Consider the following 22852-nt stretch of genomic DNA (forward strand, 5'->3'; position numbering starts at 1 on the left):
GGGCTGGGCATGATGCTGGCAGCCTGGTGCTGCCTGTGAGGGGCTGGGCATGATGCTGGCAGCCTGGTGCTGCCTGTGAGGGGCTGGGCATGATGCTGGCAGCCTGGTGCTGCCTGTGAGGGGCTGGGCATGATGCTGGCAGCCTGGTGCTGCCTGTGAGGGGCTGGGCATGATGCTGGCAGCCTGGTGCTGCCTGTGAGGGGCTGGGCATGATGCTGGCAGCCTGGTGCTGCCTGTGAGGGGCTGGGCATGATGCTGGCAGCCTGGTGCTGCCTGTGAGGGGCTGGGCATGATGCTGGCAGCCTGGTGCTGCCTGTGAGGGGCTGGGCATGATGCTGGCAGCCTGGTGCTGCCTGTGAGGGGCTGGGCATGATGCTGGCAGCCTGGTGCTGCCTGTGAGGGGCTGGGCATGATGCTGGCAGCCTGGTGCTGCCTGTGAGGGGCTGGGCATGATGCTGGCAGCCTGGTGCTGCCTGTGAGGGGCTGGGCATGATGCTGGCAGCCTGGTGCTGCCTGTGAGGGGCTGGGCATGATGCTGGCAGCCTGGTGCTGCCTGTGAGGGGCTGGGCATGATGCTGGCAGCCTGGTGCTGCCTGTGAGGGGCTGGGCATGATGCTGGCAGCCTGGTGCTGCCTGTGAGGGGCTGGGCATGATGCTGGCAGCCTGGTGCTGCCTGTGAGGGGCTGGGCATGATGCTGGCAGCCTGGTGCTGCCTGTGAGGGGCTGGGCATGATGCTGGCAGCCTGGTGCTGCCTGTGAGGGGCTGGGCATGATGCTGGCAGCCTGGTGCTGCCTGTGAGGGGCTGGGCATGATGCTGGCAGCCTGGTGCTGCCTGTGAGGGGCTGGGCATGATGCTGGCAGCCTGGTGCTGCCTGTGAGGGGCTGGGCATGATGCTGGCAGCCTGGTGCTGCCTGTGAGGGGCTGGGCATGATGCTGGCAGCCTGGTGCTGCCTGTGAGGGGCTGGGCATGATGCTGGCAGCCTGGTGCTGCCTGTGAGGGGCTGGGCATGATGCTGGCAGCCTGGTGCTGCCTGTGAGGGGCTGGGCATGATGCTGGCAGCCTGGTGCTGCCTGTGAGGGGCTGGGCATGATGCTGGCAGCCTGGTGCTGCCTGTGAGGGGCTGGGCATGATGCTGGCAGCCTGGTGCTGCCTGTGAGGGGCTGGGCATGATGCTGGCAGCCTGGTGCTGCCTGTGAGGGGCTGGGCATGATGCTGGCAGCCTGGTGCTGCCTGTGAGGGGCTGGGCATGATGCTGGCAGCCTGGTGCTGCCTGTGAGGGGCTGGGCATGATGCTGGCAGCCTGGTGCTGCCTGTGAGGGGCTGGGCATGATGCTGGCAGCCTGGTGCTGCCTGTGAGGGGCTGGGCATGATGCTGGCAGCCTGGTGCTGCCTGTGAGGGGCTGGGCATGATGCTGGCAGCCTGGTGCTGCCTGTGAGGGGCTGGGCATGATGCTGGCAGCCTGGTGCTGCCTGTGAGGGGCTGGGCATGATGCTGGCAGCCTGGTGCTGCCTGTGAGGGGCTGGGCATGATGCTGGCAGCCTGGTGCTGCCTGTGAGGGGCTGGGCATGATGCTGGCAGCCTGGTGCTGCCTGTGAGGGGCTGGGCATGATGCTGGCAGCCTGGTGCTGCCTGTGAGGGGCTGGGCATGATGCTGGCAGCCTGGTGCTGCCTGTGAGGGGCTGGGCATGATGCTGGCAGCCTGGTGCTGCCTGTGAGGGGCTGGGCATGATGCTGGCAGCCTGGTGCTGCCTGTGAGGGGCTGGGCATGATGCTGGCAGCCTGGTGCTGCCTGTGAGGGGCTGGGCATGATGCTGGCAGCCTGGTGCTGCCTGTGAGGGGCTGGGCATGATGCTGGCAGCCTGGTGCTGCCTGTGAGGGGCTGGGCATGATGCTGGCAGCCTGGTGCTGCCTGTGAGGGGCTGGGCATGATGCTGGCAGCCTGGTGCTGCCTGTGAGGGGCTGGGCATGATGCTGGCAGCCTGGTGCTGCCTGTGAGGGGCTGGGCATGATGCTGGCAGCCTGGTGCTGCCTGTGAGGGGCTGGGCATGATGCTGGCAGCCTGGTGCTGCCTGTGAGGGGCTGGGCATGATGCTGGCAGCCTGGTGCTGCCTGTGAGGGGCTGGGCATGATGCTGGCAGCCTGGTGCTGCCTGTGAGGGGCTGGGCATGATGCTGGCAGCCTGGTGCTGCCTGTGAGGGGCTGGGCATGATGCTGGCAGCCTGGTGCTGCCTGTGAGGGGCTGGGCATGATGCTGGCAGCCTGGTGCTGCCTGTGAGGGGCTGGGCATGATGCTGGCAGCCTGGTGCTGCCTGTGAGGGGCTGGGCATGATGCTGGCAGCCTGGTGCTGCCTGTGAGGGGCTGGGCATGATGCTGGCAGCCTGGTGCTGCCTGTGAGGGGCTGGGCATGATGCTGGCAGCCTGGTGCTGCCTGTGAGGGGCTGGGCATGATGCTGGCAGCCTGGTGCTGCCTGTGAGGGGCTGGGCATGATGCTGGCAGCCTGGTGCTGCCTGTGAGGGGCTGGGCATGATGCTGGCAGCCTGGTGCTGCCTGTGAGGGGCTGGGCATGATGCTGGCAGCCTGGTGCTGCCTGTGAGGGGCTGGGCATGATGCTGGCAGCCTGGTGCTGCCTGTGAGGGGCTGGGCATGATGCTGGCAGCCTGGTGCTGCCTGTGAGGGGCTGGGCATGATGCTGGCAGCCTGGTGCTGCCTGTGAGGGGCTGGGCATGATGCTGGCAGCCTGGTGCTGCCTGTGAGGGGCTGGGCATGATGCTGGCAGCCTGGTGCTGCCTGTGAGGGGCTGGGCATGATGCTGGCAGCCTGGTGCTGCCTGTGAGGGGCTGGGCATGATGCTGGCAGCCTGGTGCTGCCTGTGAGGGGCTGGGCATGATGCTGGCAGCCTGGTGCTGCCTGTGAGGGGCTGGGCATGATGCTGGCAGCCTGGTGCTGCCTGTGAGGGGCTGGGCATGATGCTGGCAGCCTGGTGCTGCCTGTGAGGGGCTGGGCATGATGCTGGCAGCCTGGTGCTGCCTGTGAGGGGCTGGGCATGATGCTGGCAGCCTGGTGCTGCCTGTGAGGGGCTGGGCATGATGCTGGCAGCCTGGTGCTGCCTGTGAGGGGCTGGGCATGATGCTGGCAGCCTGGTGCTGCCTGTGAGGGGCTGGGCATGATGCTGGCAGCCTGGTGCTGCCTGTGAGGGGCTGGGCATGATGCTGGCAGCCTGGTGCTGCCTGTGAGGGGCTGGGCATGATGCTGGCAGCCTGGTGCTGCCTGTGAGGGGCTGGGCATGATGCTGGCAGCCTGGTGCTGCCTGTGAGGGGCTGGGCATGATGCTGGCAGCCTGGTGCTGCCTGTGAGGGGCTGGGCATGATGCTGGCAGCCTGGTGCTGCCTGTGAGGGGCTGGGCATGATGCTGGCAGCCTGGTGCTGCCTGTGAGGGGCTGGGCATGATGCTGGCAGCCTGGTGCTGCCTGTGAGGGGCTGGGCATGATGCTGGCAGCCTGGTGCTGCCTGTGAGGGGCTGGGCATGATGCTGGCAGCCTGGTGCTGCCTGTGAGGGGCTGGGCATGATGCTGGCAGCCTGGTGCTGCCTGTGAGGGGCTGGGCATGATGCTGGCAGCCTGGTGCTGCCTGTGAGGGGCTGGGCATGATGCTGGCAGCCTGGTGCTGCCTGTGAGGGGCTGGGCATGATGCTGGCAGCCTGGTGCTGCCTGTGAGGGGCTGGGCATGATGCTGGCAGCCTGGTGCTGCCTGTGAGGGGCTGGGCATGATGCTGGCAGCCTGGTGCTGCCTGTGAGGGGCTGGGCATGATGCTGGCAGCCTGGTGCTGCCTGTGAGGGGCTGGGCATGATGCTGGCAGCCTGGTGCTGCCTGTGAGGGGCTGGGCATGATGCTGGCAGCCTGGTGCTGCCTGTGAGGGGCTGGGCATGATGCTGGCAGCCTGGTGCTGCCTGTGAGGGGCTGGGCATGATGCTGGCAGCCTGGTGCTGCCTGTGAGGGGCTGGGCATGATGCTGGCAGCCTGGTGCTGCCTGTGAGGGGCTGGGCATGATGCTGGCAGCCTGGTGCTGCCTGTGAGGGGCTGGGCATGATGCTGGCAGCCTGGTGCTGCCTGTGAGGGGCTGGGCATGATGCTGGCAGCCTGGTGCTGCCTGTGAGGGGCTGGGCATGATGCTGGCAGCCTGGTGCTGCCTGTGAGGGGCTGGGCATGATGCTGGCAGCCTGGTGCTGCCTGTGAGGGGCTGGGCATGATGCTGGCAGCCTGGTGCTGCCTGTGAGGGGCTGGGCATGATGCTGGCAGCCTGGTGCTGCCTGTGAGGGGCTGGGCATGATGCTGGCAGCCTGGTGCTGCCTGTGAGGGGCTGGGCATGATGCTGGCAGCCTGGTGCTGCCTGTGAGGGGCTGGGCATGATGCTGGCAGCCTGGTGCTGCCTGTGAGGGGCTGGGCATGATGCTGGCAGCCTGGTGCTGCCTGTGAGGGGCTGGGCATGATGCTGGCAGCCTGGTGCTGCCTGTGAGGGGCTGGGCATGATGCTGGCAGCCTGGTGCTGCCTGTGAGGGGCTGGGCATGATGCTGGCAGCCTGGTGCTGCCTGTGAGGGGCTGGGCATGATGCTGGCAGCCTGGTGCTGCCTGTGAGGGGCTGGGCATGATGCTGGCAGCCTGGTGCTGCCTGTGAGGGGCTGGGCATGATGCTGGCAGCCTGGTGCTGCCTGTGAGGGGCTGGGCATGATGCTGGCAGCCTGGTGCTGCCTGTGAGGGGCTGGGCATGATGCTGGCAGCCTGGTGCTGCCTGTGAGGGGCTGGGCATGATGCTGGCAGCCTGGTGCTGCCTGTGAGGGGCTGGGCATGATGCTGGCAGCCTGGTGCTGCCTGTGAGGGGCTGGGCATGATGCTGGCAGCCTGGTGCTGCCTGTGAGGGGCTGGGCATGATGCTGGCAGCCTGGTGCTGCCTGTGAGGGGCTGGGCATGATGCTGGCAGCCTGGTGCTGCCTGTGAGGGGCTGGGCATGATGCTGGCAGCCTGGTGCTGCCTGTGAGGGGCTGGGCATGATGCTGGCAGCCTGGTGCTGCCTGTGAGGGGCTGGGCATGATGCTGGCAGCCTGGTGCTGCCTGTGAGGGGCTGGGCATGATGCTGGCAGCCTGGTGCTGCCTGTGAGGGGCTGGGCATGATGCTGGCAGCCTGGTGCTGCCTGTGAGGGGCTGGGCATGATGCTGGCAGCCTGGTGCTGCCTGTGAGGGGCTGGGCATGATGCTGGCAGCCTGGTGCTGCCTGTGAGGGGCTGGGCATGATGCTGGCAGCCTGGTGCTGCCTGTGAGGGGCTGGGCATGATGCTGGCAGCCTGGTGCTGCCTGTGAGGGGCTGGGCATGATGCTGGCAGCCTGGTGCTGCCTGTGAGGGGCTGGGCATGATGCTGGCAGCCTGGTGCTGCCTGTGAGGGGCTGGGCATGATGCTGGCAGCCTGGTGCTGCCTGTGAGGGGCTGGGCATGATGCTGGCAGCCTGGTGCTGCCTGTGAGGGGCTGGGCATGATGCTGGCAGCCTGGTGCTGCCTGTGAGGGGCTGGGCATGATGCTGGCAGCCTGGTGCTGCCTGTGAGGGGCTGGGCATGATGCTGGCAGCCTGGTGCTGCCTGTGAGGGGCTGGGCATGATGCTGGCAGCCTGGTGCTGCCTGTGAGGGGCTGGGCATGATGCTGGCAGCCTGGTGCTGCCTGTGAGGGGCTGGGCATGATGCTGGCAGCCTGGTGCTGCCTGTGAGGGGCTGGGCATGATGCTGGCAGCCTGGTGCTGCCTGTGAGGGGCTGGGCATGATGCTGGCAGCCTGGTGCTGCCTGTGAGGGGCTGGGCATGATGCTGGCAGCCTGGTGCTGCCTGTGAGGGGCTGGGCATGATGCTGGCAGCCTGGTGCTGCCTGTGAGGGGCTGGGCATGATGCTGGCAGCCTGGTGCTGCCTGTGAGGGGCTGGGCATGATGCTGGCAGCCTGGTGCTGCCTGTGAGGGGCTGGGCATGATGCTGGCAGCCTGGTGCTGCCTGTGAGGGGCTGGGCATGATGCTGGCAGCCTGGTGCTGCCTGTGAGGGGCTGGGCATGATGCTGGCAGCCTGGTGCTGCCTGTGAGGGGCTGGGCATGATGCTGGCAGCCTGGTGCTGCCTGTGAGGGGCTGGGCATGATGCTGGCAGCCTGGTGCTGCCTGTGAGGGGCTGGGCATGATGCTGGCAGCCTGGTGCTGCCTGTGAGGGGCTGGGCATGATGCTGGCAGCCTGGTGCTGCCTGTGAGGGGCTGGGCATGATGCTGGCAGCCTGGTGCTGCCTGTGAGGGGCTGGGCATGATGCTGGCAGCCTGGTGCTGCCTGTGAGGGGCTGGGCATGATGCTGGCAGCCTGGTGCTGCCTGTGAGGGGCTGGGCATGATGCTGGCAGCCTGGTGCTGCCTGTGAGGGGCTGGGCATGATGCTGGCAGCCTGGTGCTGCCTGTGAGGGGCTGGGCATGATGCTGGCAGCCTGGTGCTGCCTGTGAGGGGCTGGGCATGATGCTGGCAGCCTGGTGCTGCCTGTGAGGGGCTGGGCATGATGCTGGCAGCCTGGTGCTGCCTGTGAGGGGCTGGGCATGATGCTGGCAGCCTGGTGCTGCCTGTGAGGGGCTGGGCATGATGCTGGCAGCCTGGTGCTGCCTGTGAGGGGCTGGGCATGATGCTGGCAGCCTGGTGCTGCCTGTGAGGGGCTGGGCATGATGCTGGCAGCCTGGTGCTGCCTGTGAGGGGCTGGGCATGATGCTGGCAGCCTGGTGCTGCCTGTGAGGGGCTGGGCATGATGCTGGCAGCCTGGTGCTGCCTGTGAGGGGCTGGGCATGATGCTGGCAGCCTGGTGCTGCCTGTGAGGGGCTGGGCATGATGCTGGCAGCCTGGTGCTGCCTGTGAGGGGCTGGGCATGATGCTGGCAGCCTGGTGCTGCCTGTGAGGGGCTGGGCATGATGCTGGCAGCCTGGTGCTGCCTGTGAGGGGCTGGGCATGATGCTGGCAGCCTGGTGCTGCCTGTGAGGGGCTGGGCATGATGCTGGCAGCCTGGTGCTGCCTGTGAGGGGCTGGGCATGATGCTGGCAGCCTGGTGCTGCCTGTGAGGGGCTGGGCATGATGCTGGCAGCCTGGTGCTGCCTGTGAGGGGCTGGGCATGATGCTGGCAGCCTGGTGCTGCCTGTGAGGGGCTGGGCATGATGCTGGCAGCCTGGTGCTGCCTGTGAGGGGCTGGGCATGATGCTGGCAGCCTGGTGCTGCCTGTGAGGGGCTGGGCATGATGCTGGCAGCCTGGTGCTGCCTGTGAGGGGCTGGGCATGATGCTGGCAGCCTGGTGCTGCCTGTGAGGGGCTGGGCATGATGCTGGCAGCCTGGTGCTGCCTGTGAGGGGCTGGGCATGATGCTGGCAGCCTGGTGCTGCCTGTGAGGGGCTGGGCATGATGCTGGCAGCCTGGTGCTGCCTGTGAGGGGCTGGGCATGATGCTGGCAGCCTGGTGCTGCCTGTGAGGGGCTGGGCATGATGCTGGCAGCCTGGTGCTGCCTGTGAGGGGCTGGGCATGATGCTGGCAGCCTGGTGCTGCCTGTGAGGGGCTGGGCATGATGCTGGCAGCCTGGTGCTGCCTGTGAGGGGCTGGGCATGATGCTGGCAGCCTGGTGCTGCCTGTGAGGGGCTGGGCATGATGCTGGCAGCCTGGTGCTGCCTGTGAGGGGCTGGGCATGATGCTGGCAGCCTGGTGCTGCCTGTGAGGGGCTGGGCATGATGCTGGCAGCCTGGTGCTGCCTGTGAGGGGCTGGGCATGATGCTGGCAGCCTGGTGCTGCCTGTGAGGGGCTGGGCATGATGCTGGCAGCCTGGTGCTGCCTGTGAGGGGCTGGGCATGATGCTGGCAGCCTGGTGCTGCCTGTGAGGGGCTGGGCATGATGCTGGCAGCCTGGTGCTGCCTGTGAGGGGCTGGGCATGATGCTGGCAGCCTGGTGCTGCCTGTGAGGGGCTGGGCATGATGCTGGCAGCCTGGTGCTGCCTGTGAGGGGCTGGGCATGATGCTGGCAGCCTGGTGCTGCCTGTGAGGGGCTGGGCATGATGCTGGCAGCCTGGTGCTGCCTGTGAGGGGCTGGGCATGATGCTGGCAGCCTGGTGCTGCCTGTGAGGGGCTGGGCATGATGCTGGCAGCCTGGTGCTGCCTGTGAGGGGCTGGGCATGATGCTGGCAGCCTGGTGCTGCCTGTGAGGGGCTGGGCATGATGCTGGCAGCCTGGTGCTGCCTGTGAGGGGCTGGGCATGATGCTGGCAGCCTGGTGCTGCCTGTGAGGGGCTGGGCATGATGCTGGCAGCCTGGTGCTGCCTGTGAGGGGCTGGGCATGATGCTGGCAGCCTGGTGCTGCCTGTGAGGGGCTGGGCATGATGCTGGCAGCCTGGTGCTGCCTGTGAGGGGCTGGGCATGATGCTGGCAGCCTGGTGCTGCCTGTGAGGGGCTGGGCATGATGCTGGCAGCCTGGTGCTGCCTGTGAGGGGCTGGGCATGATGCTGGCAGCCTGGTGCTGCCTGTGAGGGGCTGGGCATGATGCTGGCAGCCTGGTGCTGCCTGTGAGGGGCTGGGCATGATGCTGGCAGCCTGGTGCTGCCTGTGAGGGGCTGGGCATGATGCTGGCAGCCTGGTGCTGCCTGTGAGGGGCTGGGCATGATGCTGGCAGCCTGGTGCTGCCTGTGAGGGGCTGGGCATGATGCTGGCAGCCTGGTGCTGCCTGTGAGGGGCTGGGCATGATGCTGGCAGCCTGGTGCTGCCTGTGAGGGGCTGGGCATGATGCTGGCAGCCTGGTGCTGCCTGTGAGGGGCTGGGCATGATGCTGGCAGCCTGGTGCTGCCTGTGAGGGGCTGGGCATGATGCTGGCAGCCTGGTGCTGCCTGTGAGGGGCTGGGCATGATGCTGGCAGCCTGGTGCTGCCTGTGAGGGGCTGGGCATGATGCTGGCAGCCTGGTGCTGCCTGTGAGGGGCTGGGCATGATGCTGGCAGCCTGGTGCTGCCTGTGAGGGGCTGGGCATGATGCTGGCAGCCTGGTGCTGCCTGTGAGGGGCTGGGCATGATGCTGGCAGCCTGGTGCTGCCTGTGAGGGGCTGGGCATGATGCTGGCAGCCTGGTGCTGCCTGTGAGGGGCTGGGCATGATGCTGGCAGCCTGGTGCTGCCTGTGAGGGGCTGGGCATGATGCTGGCAGCCTGGTGCTGCCTGTGAGGGGCTGGGCATGATGCTGGCAGCCTGGTGCTGCCTGTGAGGGGCTGGGCATGATGCTGGCAGCCTGGTGCTGCCTGTGAGGGGCTGGGCATGATGCTGGCAGCCTGGTGCTGCCTGTGAGGGGCTGGGCATGATGCTGGCAGCCTGGTGCTGCCTGTGAGGGGCTGGGCATGATGCTGGCAGCCTGGTGCTGCCTGTGAGGGGCTGGGCATGATGCTGGCAGCCTGGTGCTGCCTGTGAGGGGCTGGGCATGATGCTGGCAGCCTGGTGCTGCCTGTGAGGGGCTGGGCATGATGCTGGCAGCCTGGTGCTGCCTGTGAGGGGCTGGGCATGATGCTGGCAGCCTGGTGCTGCCTGTGAGGGGCTGGGCATGATGCTGGCAGCCTGGTGCTGCCTGTGAGGGGCTGGGCATGATGCTGGCAGCCTGGTGCTGCCTGTGAGGGGCTGGGCATGATGCTGGCAGCCTGGTGCTGCCTGTGAGGGGCTGGGCATGATGCTGGCAGCCTGGTGCTGCCTGTGAGGGGCTGGGCATGATGCTGGCAGCCTGGTGCTGCCTGTGAGGGGCTGGGCATGATGCTGGCAGCCTGGTGCTGCCTGTGAGGGGCTGGGCATGATGCTGGCAGCCTGGTGCTGCCTGTGAGGGGCTGGGCATGATGCTGGCAGCCTGGTGCTGCCTGTGAGGGGCTGGGCATGATGCTGGCAGCCTGGTGCTGCCTGTGAGGGGCTGGGCATGATGCTGGCAGCCTGGTGCTGCCTGTGAGGGGCTGGGCATGATGCTGGCAGCCTGGTGCTGCCTGTGAGGGGCTGGGCATGATGCTGGCAGCCTGGTGCTGCCTGTGAGGGGCTGGGCATGATGCTGGCAGCCTGGTGCTGCCTGTGAGGGGCTGGGCATGATGCTGGCAGCCTGGTGCTGCCTGTGAGGGGCTGGGCATGATGCTGGCAGCCTGGTGCTGCCTGTGAGGGGCTGGGCATGATGCTGGCAGCCTGGTGCTGCCTGTGAGGGGCTGGGCATGATGCTGGCAGCCTGGTGCTGCCTGTGAGGGGCTGGGCATGATGCTGGCAGCCTGGTGCTGCCTGTGAGGGGCTGGGCATGATGCTGGCAGCCTGGTGCTGCCTGTGAGGGGCTGGGCATGATGCTGGCAGCCTGGTGCTGCCTGTGAGGGGCTGGGCATGATGCTGGCAGCCTGGTGCTGCCTGTGAGGGGCTGGGCATGATGCTGGCAGCCTGGTGCTGCCTGTGAGGGGCTGGGCATGATGCTGGCAGCCTGGTGCTGCCTGTGAGGGGCTGGGCATGATGCTGGCAGCCTGGTGCTGCCTGTGAGGGGCTGGGCATGATGCTGGCAGCCTGGTGCTGCCTGTGAGGGGCTGGGCATGATGCTGGCAGCCTGGTGCTGCCTGAGGGGCTGGGCATGATGCTGGCTCTGAGGGGCTGAGCATGATGCTGGCTCTGAGGGGCTGAGCATGATGCTGGCTCTGAGGGGCTGAGCATGATGCTGGCTCTGAGGGGCTGAGCATGATGCTGGCTCTGAGGGGCTGAGCATGATGCTGGCTCTGAGGGGCTGAGCATGATGCTGGCTCTGAGGGGCTGAGCATGATGCTGGCTCTGAGGGGCTGAGCATGATGCTGGCTCTGAGGGGCTGAGCATGATGCTGGCTCTGAGGGGCTGAGCATGATGCTGGCTCTGAGGGGCTGAGCATGATGCTGGCTCTGAGGGGCTGAGCATGATGCTGGCTCTGAGGGGCTGAGCATGATGCTGGCTCTGAGGGGCTGAGCATGATGCTGGCTCTGAGGGGCTGAGCATGATGCTGGCTCTGAGGGGCTGAGCATGATGCTGGCTCTGAGGGGCTGAGCATGATGCTGGCTCTGAGGGGCTGAGCATGATGCTGGCTCTGAGGGGCTGAGCATGATGCTGGCTCTGAGGGGCTGAGCATGATGCTGGCTCTGAGGGGCTGAGCATGATGCTGGCTCTGAGGGGCTGAGCATGATGCTGGCTCTGAGGGGCTGAGCATGATGCTGGCTCTGAGGGGCTGAGCATGATGCTGGCTCTGAGGGGCTGAGCATGCTGGCTCTGAGGGGCTGAGCATGCTGGCTCTGAGGGGCTGTGGGACAGCCTGTCAGAGCCTGTGGCGTGCTGCAGGGGCCAGTAAAGGGGGGCTGAGGGAGTCCGTGGGTCTGGTATGGGGCTGTGGAGGCTGTGTGGCGCTGTAGAGGGGGTCGTGTGGTGGTGTAGAGGGGGTCGTGTGGTGGTGTAGAGGGGGTTGTGTGGTGCTGTAGAGATGGTTGTGTGGCGCTGTAGAGGGGGTTGTGTGGTGCTGTAGAGGACTACAGAGCCACACAGCCCCCTGGTGTGACTTCCTGAGTGCCATGACAGCTGACTGTATATACATGTATACACATACATGTATGTACATGTGCCATGACAGCTCCTTAGACCATACATGGATTGTCACTTACCCAAACCGAGGCTGAAGAGGTTTAGCTGCTCCACATGATGATGATGGAGGCCGGAGAGCAGTGTTCCTCCATAGCGATGTCGTCCATTAGGGAAACTTGGAGTCCTTGTCCCGCCAGGTCTTGAGCGAGTTTAGTCTGCACGATGCCTTGTTACCTATTTGAAAAGAGAAGAAAAAAAAAGGAAATTTTTGAATTTTGACATTTTTTCTTCTAAGCCCTATTAATTGTACTGGTACATTAACCCGTTCTTCCACGAGCGTATATTCCCAGCAGACACACAGCGAGCGGGCGACTGCCCCAAGTGTTACCTACTGAGAGACAGGGAAAGAAAGAACAATAATTAATAAGGGAAACATTGCATTCATAATCAGTGTTCACAGCTGAGTGACTGTGCTCAGCTCCCCCTAACCCTCCCCTACCCCACAGGGAACCCCTGTATCCTGCCATGCCCCCCACAGCTGACCCTATACATTGTCCTCACTTCCCATTGCAGGGACCCTGTCTCCCACGCAGTGCCCCCATACACTGCGCTCAGCTCACCATCCCCCTCCAAGGACAGCCTGTCTCCCCCGCAGTGCCCCCCCCCCCCCCCATACACTGTGCTAAGCTCCCGGTCCCCCTCCAAGGACAGCCTGTCTCCCCCGCAGTGCCCCCCCATACACTGTGCTAAGCTCCCGGTCCCCCTCCAAGGACAGCCTGTCTCCCCCGCACTGCCCCCCCCCATACACTGTGCTAAGCTCCCGGTCCCCCTCCAAGGACAGCCTGTCTCCCCCGCAGTGCCCCCCAGTACACTGTGCTAAGCTCCCGGTCCCCCTCCAAGGACAGCCTGTCTCCCCCGCAGTGCCCCCCCCATACACTGTGCTAAGCTCCCGGTCCCCCTCCAAGGACAGCCTGTCTCCCCCGCACTGCCCCCCCCCCCCCCCATACACTGTGCTAAGCTCCCGGTCCCCATCCAAGGACAGCCTGTCTCCCCCGCACTGCCCCCCCCCCCATACACTGTGCTAAGCTCCCGGTCCCCATCCAAGGACAGCCTGTCTCCCCCGCAGTGCCCCCCCATACACTGTGCTAAGCTCCCGGTCCCCCTCCAAGGACAGCCTGTCTCCCCCGCAGTGCCCCCCCATACACTGTGCTAAGCTCCCGGTCCCCCTCCAAGGACAGCCTGTCTCCCCCGCAGTGCCCCCCCATACACTGTGCTAAGCTCCCGGTCCCCATCCAAGGACAGCCTGTCTCCCCCCGCAGTGCCCCCCCCCACAGCTGACCCCATACATACATGCAGCGGTGGTGCCGATACGGGCTCATACTTACCGGCCGGCAGCTCCAAGATTCAAATCTGGCGCTCACAGGTCACGTCATTGTTGCTGAAGTCAGAACGGGAAAGCAGCGGGCGGGCTCGGCGCCATGTCACACAGAACCCGGCCGCCCCTCGCCCCTCCCCCCGCTTCACCTTACAGCCGGGCAGAGGATGTTATTCTTAATTTGCTGCCTTCACTACAGGGGACGTGTCACAGGATTCCTCCCCCTTCCACTATGCACACAGGCCGGCGAGTGACTTCCTGGTTCCGGCCGCACAGCTGGGACCCCGCCCACCGGCCAGACAGTGCTGAGAAGGGGGATGAGTGACAACCTCCTCACACACCGCCCCTCCCCCGCCACTGTCCGCCGTAACAGCACACAGCCGGGGAATGAATGAGCCCCAGGGGCGCAGCACTGGCCCCGCCCACCACGGGCAGCACTGGCCCTGACCCCGCCCACCCTGCACCACACAGCGGAGCACAGGGGGAGAGCTATGAGCCCCGGGGGCACACGGCGCTGACTCCGCCCACCCTGCGCCACACACCCGAGCACAGGGGGGCATCTATGAGCCCCGGGGGCAGACGGCGCCGACTCCGCCCACACCGCACCACACGGCGCTGACCTCGCCCACCCTGCGCCACTCACCGGAGCACAGGGGGGCATCTATGAGCCCCGGGGGCAGACGGCGCCGACTCCGCCCACACCGCACCACACGGCGCTGACCTCGCCCACCCCGACCCACACACAGTAAAACCCGGGGGGAGATGTATAAGCCCCGGAGGCACGCAGCGCTGACTCCGCCCACCCTGCGCCACACACCGGAGCACAGGGGGGCATCTATGAGCCCCGGGGGCACACAGCGCTGACCCCGCCCACCGTGCACCAGACAGCACACACTTATCTACAACAAAAAAGTCACTGTGACCCCGGTTTTTGGGGTCTTTTTTCATTGCAGCAGATTTCTAATGTGTGCATTAGTATCAGCTAAGGTTTCCTTAGATTTTTACCGCAAAAACGCATGAAAACCGCATGCGATTTTTTTTTTTTATATGCGTTTTTTGCTGGAAAATCTGAGGAATCCTTAGCTGATGCTAATGCACACATTTAAAATCTGCTTCAAGGAAAAATGACCCCGAAAACTGGACAGACAGTGCAGAGGACCGGGGATTAGTGACAAGCACCCGGGGCGTCACACACCCTCCCCCGCCAGTGCCGATGTTACTGCACAGCAGGGGAGATGAAGAGACCCCCGACCGCACAGCACTGGCCCCGCCTCCTCCGCACCGGACAGACGGTGCAGAGGACCGGGGATTAGTGACAAGCACCCGGGGCGTCACACACCCTCCCCCGCCAGTGCCGATGTTACTGCACAGCAGGGGAGATGAAGAGACCCCCGACCGCACAGCACTGGCCCCGCCCCCTCCGCACCGGACAGACGGTGCAGAGGACCGGGGATTAGTGACAAGCACCCGGGGCGTCACACACCCTCCCCCGCCACTGCCGATGTTACTGCACACAGCAGGGGAAATGAAGAGACCCCCGACCGCACAGCACTGGCCCCGCCTCCTCCGCACCGGACAGACGGTGCAGAGGACCGGGGATTAGTGACAAGCACCCGGGGCGTCACACACCCTCCCCCGCCACTGCCGATGTTACTGCACACAGCAGGGGAAATGAAGAGACCCCCGACCGCACAGCACTGGCCCCGCCTCCTCCGCACCGGACAGACGGTGCAGAGGACCGGGGATTAGTGACAAGCACCCGGGGCGTCACACACCCTCCCCCGCCACTGCCGATGTTACTGCACACAGCAGGGGAAATGAAGAGACCCCCGACCGCACAGCACTGGCCCCGCCTCCTCCGCACCGGACAGACGGTGCAGAGGACCGGGGATTAGTGACAAGCACCCGGGGCGTCACACACCCTCCCCCGCCACTGCCGATGTTACTGCACACAGCAGGGGAAATGAAGAGACCCCCGACCGCACAGCACTGGCCCCGCCTCCTCCGCACCGGACAGACGGTGCAGAGGACCGGGGATTAGTGACAAGCACCCGGGGCGTCACACACCCTCCCCCGCCACTGCCGATGTTACTGCACACAGCAGGGGAGATGAAGAGAGCCCCGGACGCACAGCACTGGCCCCGCCCCCTCCGCACCGGACAGACCGTGCAGAGGACCGGGGATTAGTGACAAGCACTCGATTCGTCCCACACCCTCCCCTGCCCCAGACATTTGCTCAGACATTCGTCTATGCTAAATGGCTTTTAGAAAGCACAGCTGCCATCTGGTGTTCAATCTCCAGAAATGCGGCTGAGTTATGTGTGGCAACGATTGAATGATTTTTAAGCGACAGATGACACCTGGTGGTGAAAATGAAGCAGTGACGGTCAGTTGAGTGAGAGCCGGTTAAAGACCCATATTTTGCACATCCCACAGAATAGCCAAGTTTGCGCATCCGTAACCGGCCCGCGAAGCGTCACTTCGAAGCGGCGTCGGCGTCAGGCGCACCCCCCGGCCTTTGGGCCGCAAATGGGCACGCGTTTCGTCGCTCAGCGGTGAAATTTAGAAAAAAATTGAGTGAGAGCAGGCCCAACGTGCGTTTTTTGAGCATTCACGTCTGGCTATTTTGAGTGAGACCCGGTTAAACGTGCGTTTTTTGAGCATTCACGTCTGGCTATTTGGACTTGACTTTCGAAAACTTCTTTGGCGCGAAAACGTTACCGCCACATCCGGCACGCCATAAGACCGCGGCATGCGCGATACCAGCCTCAAGCCCGGCCTCGCGGCCGGTCGGGAGGCCGAAAACATGATTTCGGAAGCGAAAGCGTTTATCAAATTTCCGCCACCTGATTCCCCCTCAGGAGGCCGTCGGGATCGAGCGACGCGAGCGGCATGCTGAAATTCAAAAATTTCAAAATTACCAAGGTCCAGCTGTTGAGCTTAACCTTGGCCCCTTCAAAAGTATATTTAGAGACATCCACTGAGCACAATGTCCGGTACTGAGTCAGTACTGTGAATACAGAAGTATTTCTTCTACAATAGCTCAGAAGTGTGCTATGGCTGTAGATAAGAAATCACCATATAAAACTGTGTAATAATGGGTTTGTTTTGTTTTAAGCACAACATTTTTCAGCATAAAATCCACATAAGAAACTGTGTGAACAAACCCTAAGAAATTCAACAAATAATTCTACAAGTAAGCGACTGAGTAGAATGCAATGCGTGACCACATTGTGAATAATGAATACATGAACTCCACTATTGCGTAAATGGTGTACCTAAATATGGATGGTCCCTAACCACTATATGTCCTACCTCTCCATGTGCCAAACCAGGCCTCATCTGAATAGGAAAGTGAAAGAAAATCAGTGACATAGCTCGCAATTAAAACATCTTTGCGCACCTGTACATTATTTTAATAGTACCATCCATCCAGGGCTCAGCACCATTATCTACACATCCTTCCCAGATAAGGTTTTAATTTTCAAGTTGTGTACCTGGTTTTCTTTCACTTCCCATTCAAATGAAGTATAGTTTGGCGCATGAAGAGGTAGGACATTAGTGATAGGGACCATTCAAATTTCAGTACAGTTTCATATGGTTGGATGGCTTTTGCACTCCTTGAACAAAATTTGCTAAATACTTTACATTTTTTTAACGTCTACATCAATACTGGAGTTCATGTATTCATAAGTCGCAGTGTGCTGGCACATCGTGTATGCATACAGTATACATATATATATATATATATATATATATATACACACCAGATGGTGGCCCGATTCTAACGCATCGGGTATTCTAGAATATGTATGTATGTATGTATGTATATAGCGGCCACATAGTATATAGCACAGGCCACGTAGTATATAGGAGCCACGTAGTATATAACACGGCCCACGCAGTATATAACACAGCCCACGCAGTATATAACACAGCCCACGTAATATATAACACAGCCCACGTAATATATAACACAGCTCACGCAGTATATACTACAGCACACGCAGTGTTTAACACAGCCCACGCAGTATATAACACAGCCCACGCAGTATACAACACAGCCCACGTAATATATAACACAGCCCACGCAGTATATAACACAGCCCACACAGTATATAACACAGCCCACGCAGTATATAACACAGCCCACGTAATATATAGCACAGCCCACGTAATATATAGCACAGCCCACGCAGTATATAACACAGCCCACGCAGTATATAACAAAGCCACGCAGTATATAACCCAGGGCACGCAGTATATAACACAGCCCATGCAGTATATAACACAGCCCATGCAGTATATAACAGTGGCCACGCAGTATATAACACAGCCCACGCAGTATATAACACAGCCCACGAAGTATATAACACTGCCCATGTAGTATATAGCAGCCACGCAGTATATAACACAGCCCACGTAATATACAGCACAGCCCACGCAGTATATAACACAGCCCAGGCAGTATATAACAGCCCACGCAGTATATAACACTGCCCACGCAGTATATAGCAGCCACGCAGTATATAACACAGCCCATGTAGTATATAGCAGCGTGGCCACCATATTCCTGTTAGAAAAAATAATGAAAATAAAAAATAGTTATATACTCACCCTCCTGCATCCAGCGAAGCTGTCCCGATGCGCGCGCTGCTGCCACCAGCTTCCGTTCCCAGAGATGCATTGCAAAATTACTTCTGGGTAATTTCGCAATGCATCTCTGGGAATGGAAGCTGGCGGCAGCCGTGCGTGCATCGGCGGACGACGGAAGGTGAGAATAGCAGGTTTTTTGATTTTTTACTATTTTTTTTTTTTAGATTTTTTTAACGGGGTTAATAGCAGCATTAAGGGAGTGCGTTACACCGCGGCCCGTTAACGCTGCCATTAACTCTGTGTGAGCGCTGACTGGAGGGGAGTAGGGGGGGACTAATTCTCGGCCAGGCTGTAGCCGTTGCTGACTGGTGGCCGCGACCAATCAGCGATGCGGGATTTCCATGACAGACAGACAGACGGAAGTGCCCCTTAGACAATTATATATATATATAAATATATAGAGAGAGATTTTTTTTATTATTATTATTATTATTATTGTTTTTTTGTAGAATCTGTGACTTCTCTGCATTTAGTGGACACTACTCACCTGTGCAGATATCTGTAGGAATCTCCTCCTTACACCGCTCATCACCCCTCACATATGTCTCTGTAGTATTAATATGGGTCAGATCTTTACCCTGAAATATTATAAGTCATAGACAAATGGAGAAGTTGTGTGAGATGATTTAGATGAATAAACAAAGATCATAAATTAACATGTCGAACAAAAATGACAGCAGTAGTTATCACATAGCTGCAGGTCTCCTGTATAAATCCAACTTGTCCTCCTAATTCTAACCAGCAGTCTCCATAACCAGGAAACTGTGAGAAACTCCAGGGTAGCTTTTTACAGTTGCCTCAAATTATATGGACAGGTCTTTATCCCAGACTAAATTAAAGGAACAGTGAAAGTCAGGGAAGAAATAAAAACCTAGCTATCATGTTCCCAGGAGCAATCCATGACTAAATTACTTTTATGGCATGGCGTGTTGTCCTTCTGCCATAAAGGCATGAACCACAATGTTTGCACACACAGCTTAGGTAAGCATTACTATAAAAATGAACAGATATCAGGGCACCTAAGATGTGACACAAAAATCTTCTCCACACCATTACCTCACCTCAACCAGCCTGAAATCTTGACACCACACAGGAAGCGTACATAGATCTATGCTACTTGTGCGAAATTCTGACCCTCCCGTCAGAACGGTGCAACAGAAATCTCAATTCATCTGACCACACAATGTTAGTCCACATATAATTTTTACTCTCTTTTGTCCACTGAAGACTTTTTTGATACCTTAGACATCAATGACACTGGAACTATCTGTGTCCATCTATGATGAAGAGTTGTTAATTTGGATATGTTAGTTGTAGCTCTATAGTATTCATCTGCAGTACATAACTGTGCACCACCTGTCAGAAAAATTATTGAAATCCTCTGACTCCTTCCATTGATGAGTTGCTAATATCCACAGGATCCATTTCCATACAGATGTTTCTAATATATTGGCAAATCAGTGTATAATACTGGTGGATATAACAAGACTGAACACAAGACCTTTAAAGTCTTCTATAAATCATGGAGGTAATCTCATGACACCTTCTCTACATCTACCTGATGATCTTGAGGAACATTGGGAATTTCTTGCTTACAATCCTGTGGAAGAAGAGGACGGGGACATCTCTCTGGTGTTGTGCTCTTACTGTATAAAACTGGAGGAAACACATACAGGGACTTAATTCAGTCTTTATATAGAGAAAATTACAGGTCGTGTGTATTTAGTAATGTTTATTACCTGGTGATGTGAGGGGCTGGGGAACCTCCATCATGACGTCCTTGTACAGATCTTTGTGTCCTTCTAAATACTCCCACTCCTCCATGGAGAAATAGACGGCGACATCCTGACACCTTATAGGAACCTGACACATACAATGATACCGTCATCCCCCCGATCCCTCCATAGCGTTACATAATAATGTCCCAGCATTCCCAGCATTGTCACCTCTCCAGTCAGCAGCTCAATAATCTTGTAGGTGAGTTCTAGGATCTTCTGGTCATTGATGTCCTCATGTATCAGGGGGTGAGGTGGAGACCCAGTGATTAAGCTCAGGGATCTTCCCCATCCCTCAGACACATGGGTCTGACAGCGCTCACTAGAGGTCTTCTTCTCTACTGTGTAATCCTGTTATGGAGAGATACATTAATATATCTCACGACAGACATTTCCAGAGTCCTCACCTCTCCAGTTCTGTCCATGTGTTATTCCCATAGATAAGAATGAAGTAATGTGACGTCATCACAATCTCTCACCTCTCCAGTAAGCCGGAAGAGGATCTCTAGGGTGAGGTGTAATATCCTTTCCGCCATCTTGTCCTTATCCATCCTTGACGGGTCAAACAGGAAAATTCTCTTATATAGAAGATCTCTACTAATCCAATATTGTAGGTACCTGAATGAGCTGAAGATGAGCCGATATAATATCATTATTATTATTATTTCTTTATATAGCACCATTGATTCCATGGTGCTGTACATGAGAAGGGGTTATATACAAATTACAGATATCACTTACAGTAAGCAGACTAACAATTACAGACTGATACAGAGGGGCGAGGACCCTGCCCTTGCAGGCTTACATTCTACAGGATGGTGGGGAAGGAGACAGCAGGTCGAAGGTTGCAGCAGCTCCGGTGTTGGTGAGGCGGTAGCTCCGGTAGTGGTGAGGAGGCAGCGGGGTCAGTGCAGGCTGTAGGCTTTCCTCAAGAGGTGGGTTTTCAGGTTCCGTCTGAAGGATCCGAATGTGGTTGAAAGTCGGACGTGTTGGGGCAAAGAATTCCAGAGGATGGTGGATATTCGGGAGAAACATTGGAGGCGGTTGGGTGAGGAGCGAATAAGTGTGGAGAAGGAGGTCTTGGGAGGACCGGAGATTACGTGAGGGAAGATATCAGGAGATTAGTTCAGAGATATATGGAGGAGACAGGATATGGATGGCTTTGTAGGTCAGTATTAGTAATTTGAACTGGATACGCTGAGGGAGTGGGAGCCAGTGAAGAGATTTGCAGAGGGGGGAAGCAGAGGTGTAGCGAGGAGAGAGATGAATAAGTCAGGCAGCAGAGTTAAGGATGGACTGGAGAGGTGCAAGGGTGTTAGCAGGGAGGCCACATAAAAGGATGTTGCAGTAGTCAAGGCGGGAGATGATGAGGGCATTAACAAGCATTTTAGTAGATTGACGGTTGAGGAAAGGACGGATTCTGGAGATATTTTTGAGCTGGAGGCGACAGGAGGTTTAAAGAGCTTGGATGTGCGGTTTGAAGGACAGGGCAGAGTCAAGGGTTACTCTGAGGCACAGACTTCCGGTATGGGGGAAAGCGTGATGTCGTTAATTGCGATAGATAGGTCAGGTAAGGAAGATCTATGAGATGGAGGAAAGATGATGAGTTCAAATTTTTCCACATTGAGTTTGAGGAAGCCAGAGGAGAAGAAGGAGGATATGGCTGATAGACACTCTGGGATTCTGGACAGCAGAGGCTTCTTTCACACTTCAGTTGTTTGGCGTCAGTCACCTCCGAGATAGTGACAGATCGACGGATCCGTCACAATTGTTGAGAAAACGGTTCTAACGGATCAGTTTTTTTGACGGATCCGTTACTTGGTGGTTGTCTGGGACAAGTATCTACTTTTTGGAGCATGTGCAATTGAAAAAGCAGATTGGGGCGACGGATCCGCCGATATGACGGTTGCGACGGATCCGTCGCGCATAGGCGGCCATTCTATGGAATGGCGGACGTGACGGATCCGTCGCGAACCGCCATTTCGGCGCAGACAAAAAACATTATACTGTCCATCTATGTCTAGATGACTTTCGCCAAATCTCAACGGATCCGTCGCATGGCGGATGGAACGGACGACCATCCACCACAATCCGTCGCTAATGCATGTCTATGGGAAAATAGCGGATCCGCAAAAAAAAAATGGCGGATCCGCTATTTGACAAAAATGGCGGTTTCAAACTGACGACAAAAGACTGAAGTGTGAAAGAGGCCAGAGAGGTGACGTCTGGGCCAGAAAGGTAGATCTGAGTGTCATCAGCATAAAGGTGGTACTGGAATCCATGGGACTATATGAGTTGTCCCAGGCCAAGTGTATAGATTGAGAACAGTAGGGGTCCTAAAACAGAGCCTTGGGGGACTCCAACAGAGAGGGGGTATTAGTGGGAGACGCTGAATGTGCGGTTGGAAAGGTATGAGGAGATCCAGGATAGGGCGAGGTCTTTGATGCCAAAGGAGGAGAGGATCTGTAGTAAGAGGCAGTGGTCAACTGTGTCGAAAGCAGAGTACAGGTCTAGAAGGAGGAGTACAGAGTATTGTCTGATAGCTTTGGCTGCAAGTAGGTCGTTAGTCATTTTGGTCAGGGCTGTCTCAGTTGAGTGATGGGGCGGAAACTAGATTGCAGATTGTCAAAGAGCAAGTTAGATGACAGGTGGGAGGAAAGTTCAGCGTGGATGTGCTGCTCCAGGAGTTTGAAAGCGAATTGGAGCAGCGATATTGGGCGATAGCTGGACATAGCAGTTGGATCGAGGGTTGGCTTTTTAAGGATACGCGTGATTGTGGCATTTTTGAAAGCAGGAGGGAAGGTGCCAGAAGTTAGTGATAGGTTAAAGAGGTGGGTTAGGGATGGGATAAGAGTGGCGGTGAGGTTGGGGAGGAGATGGGATGGGGTCAAGTACACAGGTGGTGAGGTGCGATTTGGAGAGGAGACAATTAAGCCGCCCTTCAGTGATGTTGGATAGGGAGGTTATGGGGTTTAGGCATTGGCCTGGTATACAAAGGGGTTGTGGTGGTTGAACTATGAAGACATGCCTTGTTTGGTCGATCTTATTTTTAAAGTGTGTGGCAAAGTCCTCAGCAGAGATGAGGGAGGTTGGAGGTGGCAGTGGGGGGTGGAGGAGGGAGTTAAAGGTTTTGAATAACTGTTGGGGGTTGGAGGATAGGGAAGATACGAGGGTTGTGAAGTAGGCCTGTTTAGCAGAGGTAAGAGCAGATATAAAAGCGAGTGTTGCCTGTCTGAATGCAGTGAAGTCGTCTTGCGAATGTGTTTTCTTCCAACACTGCTCTGCAACTGTGGACACTTGCCGGAGCTTTTTAGTGATGTTATTGTGCCAGGGTTGTCTATTGATGCGTCGCACTCTGCCATGAGCGAGAGGGGCAAACGTGTCAATAGCTGATGCGAGAGTGGCATTGTAGAAAGCAGTGGCACTGTCTGTGT

The 22852-nt window shown here is 58.9% G+C and overlaps 2 protein-coding genes and 1 long non-coding RNA gene across 4 annotated transcripts in view; all 3 read right to left on the bottom strand.

The window, feature by feature from the left end:
• LOC143767418 (uncharacterized) overlaps positions 1-12289 on the bottom strand; it is a 24823-nt gene extending 12534 nt beyond the window's left edge. Inside the window, exon 1 of the long non-coding RNA XR_013213705.1 lies at positions 11693-12289. This is a non-coding gene — a long non-coding RNA (uncharacterized LOC143767418). The remainder of the gene's footprint in view (positions 1-11692) is intronic.
• LOC143767357 (uncharacterized) overlaps positions 1-22852 on the bottom strand; it is a 340694-nt gene that overhangs the window by 192273 nt on the left and 125569 nt on the right. The window lies entirely within an intron of this gene.
• The window catches only part of LOC143767363 (uncharacterized), a 127794-nt gene that overhangs the window by 103453 nt on the left and 1489 nt on the right, over positions 1-22852 (bottom strand). Inside the window, exons 2-6 of one of the 2 annotated variants that reach the window (XM_077255630.1) lie at positions 19898-20036; positions 19590-19769; positions 19383-19506; positions 19202-19299; positions 18131-18221 (exon numbers count right to left, since the gene is read on the bottom strand). In XM_077255630.1, the coding sequence (XP_077111745.1) occupies positions 18131-18221; positions 19202-19299; positions 19383-19506; positions 19590-19769; positions 19898-19969 (565 nt within the window). In that variant the 5' untranslated portion in view covers positions 19970-20036. Of the gene's footprint in view, positions 1-18130; positions 18222-19201; positions 19300-19382; positions 19507-19589; positions 19770-19897; positions 20046-22852 lie in introns of both variants that reach the window. The other variant, XM_077255629.1, reaches the window with a different exon arrangement.

This window comes from Ranitomeya variabilis, chromosome 4, assembly GCF_051348905.1.
Source record: "Ranitomeya variabilis isolate aRanVar5 chromosome 4, aRanVar5.hap1, whole genome shotgun sequence".
In the NCBI taxonomy this organism is placed as follows: Eukaryota; Metazoa; Chordata; class Amphibia; order Anura; family Dendrobatidae; genus Ranitomeya; species Ranitomeya variabilis.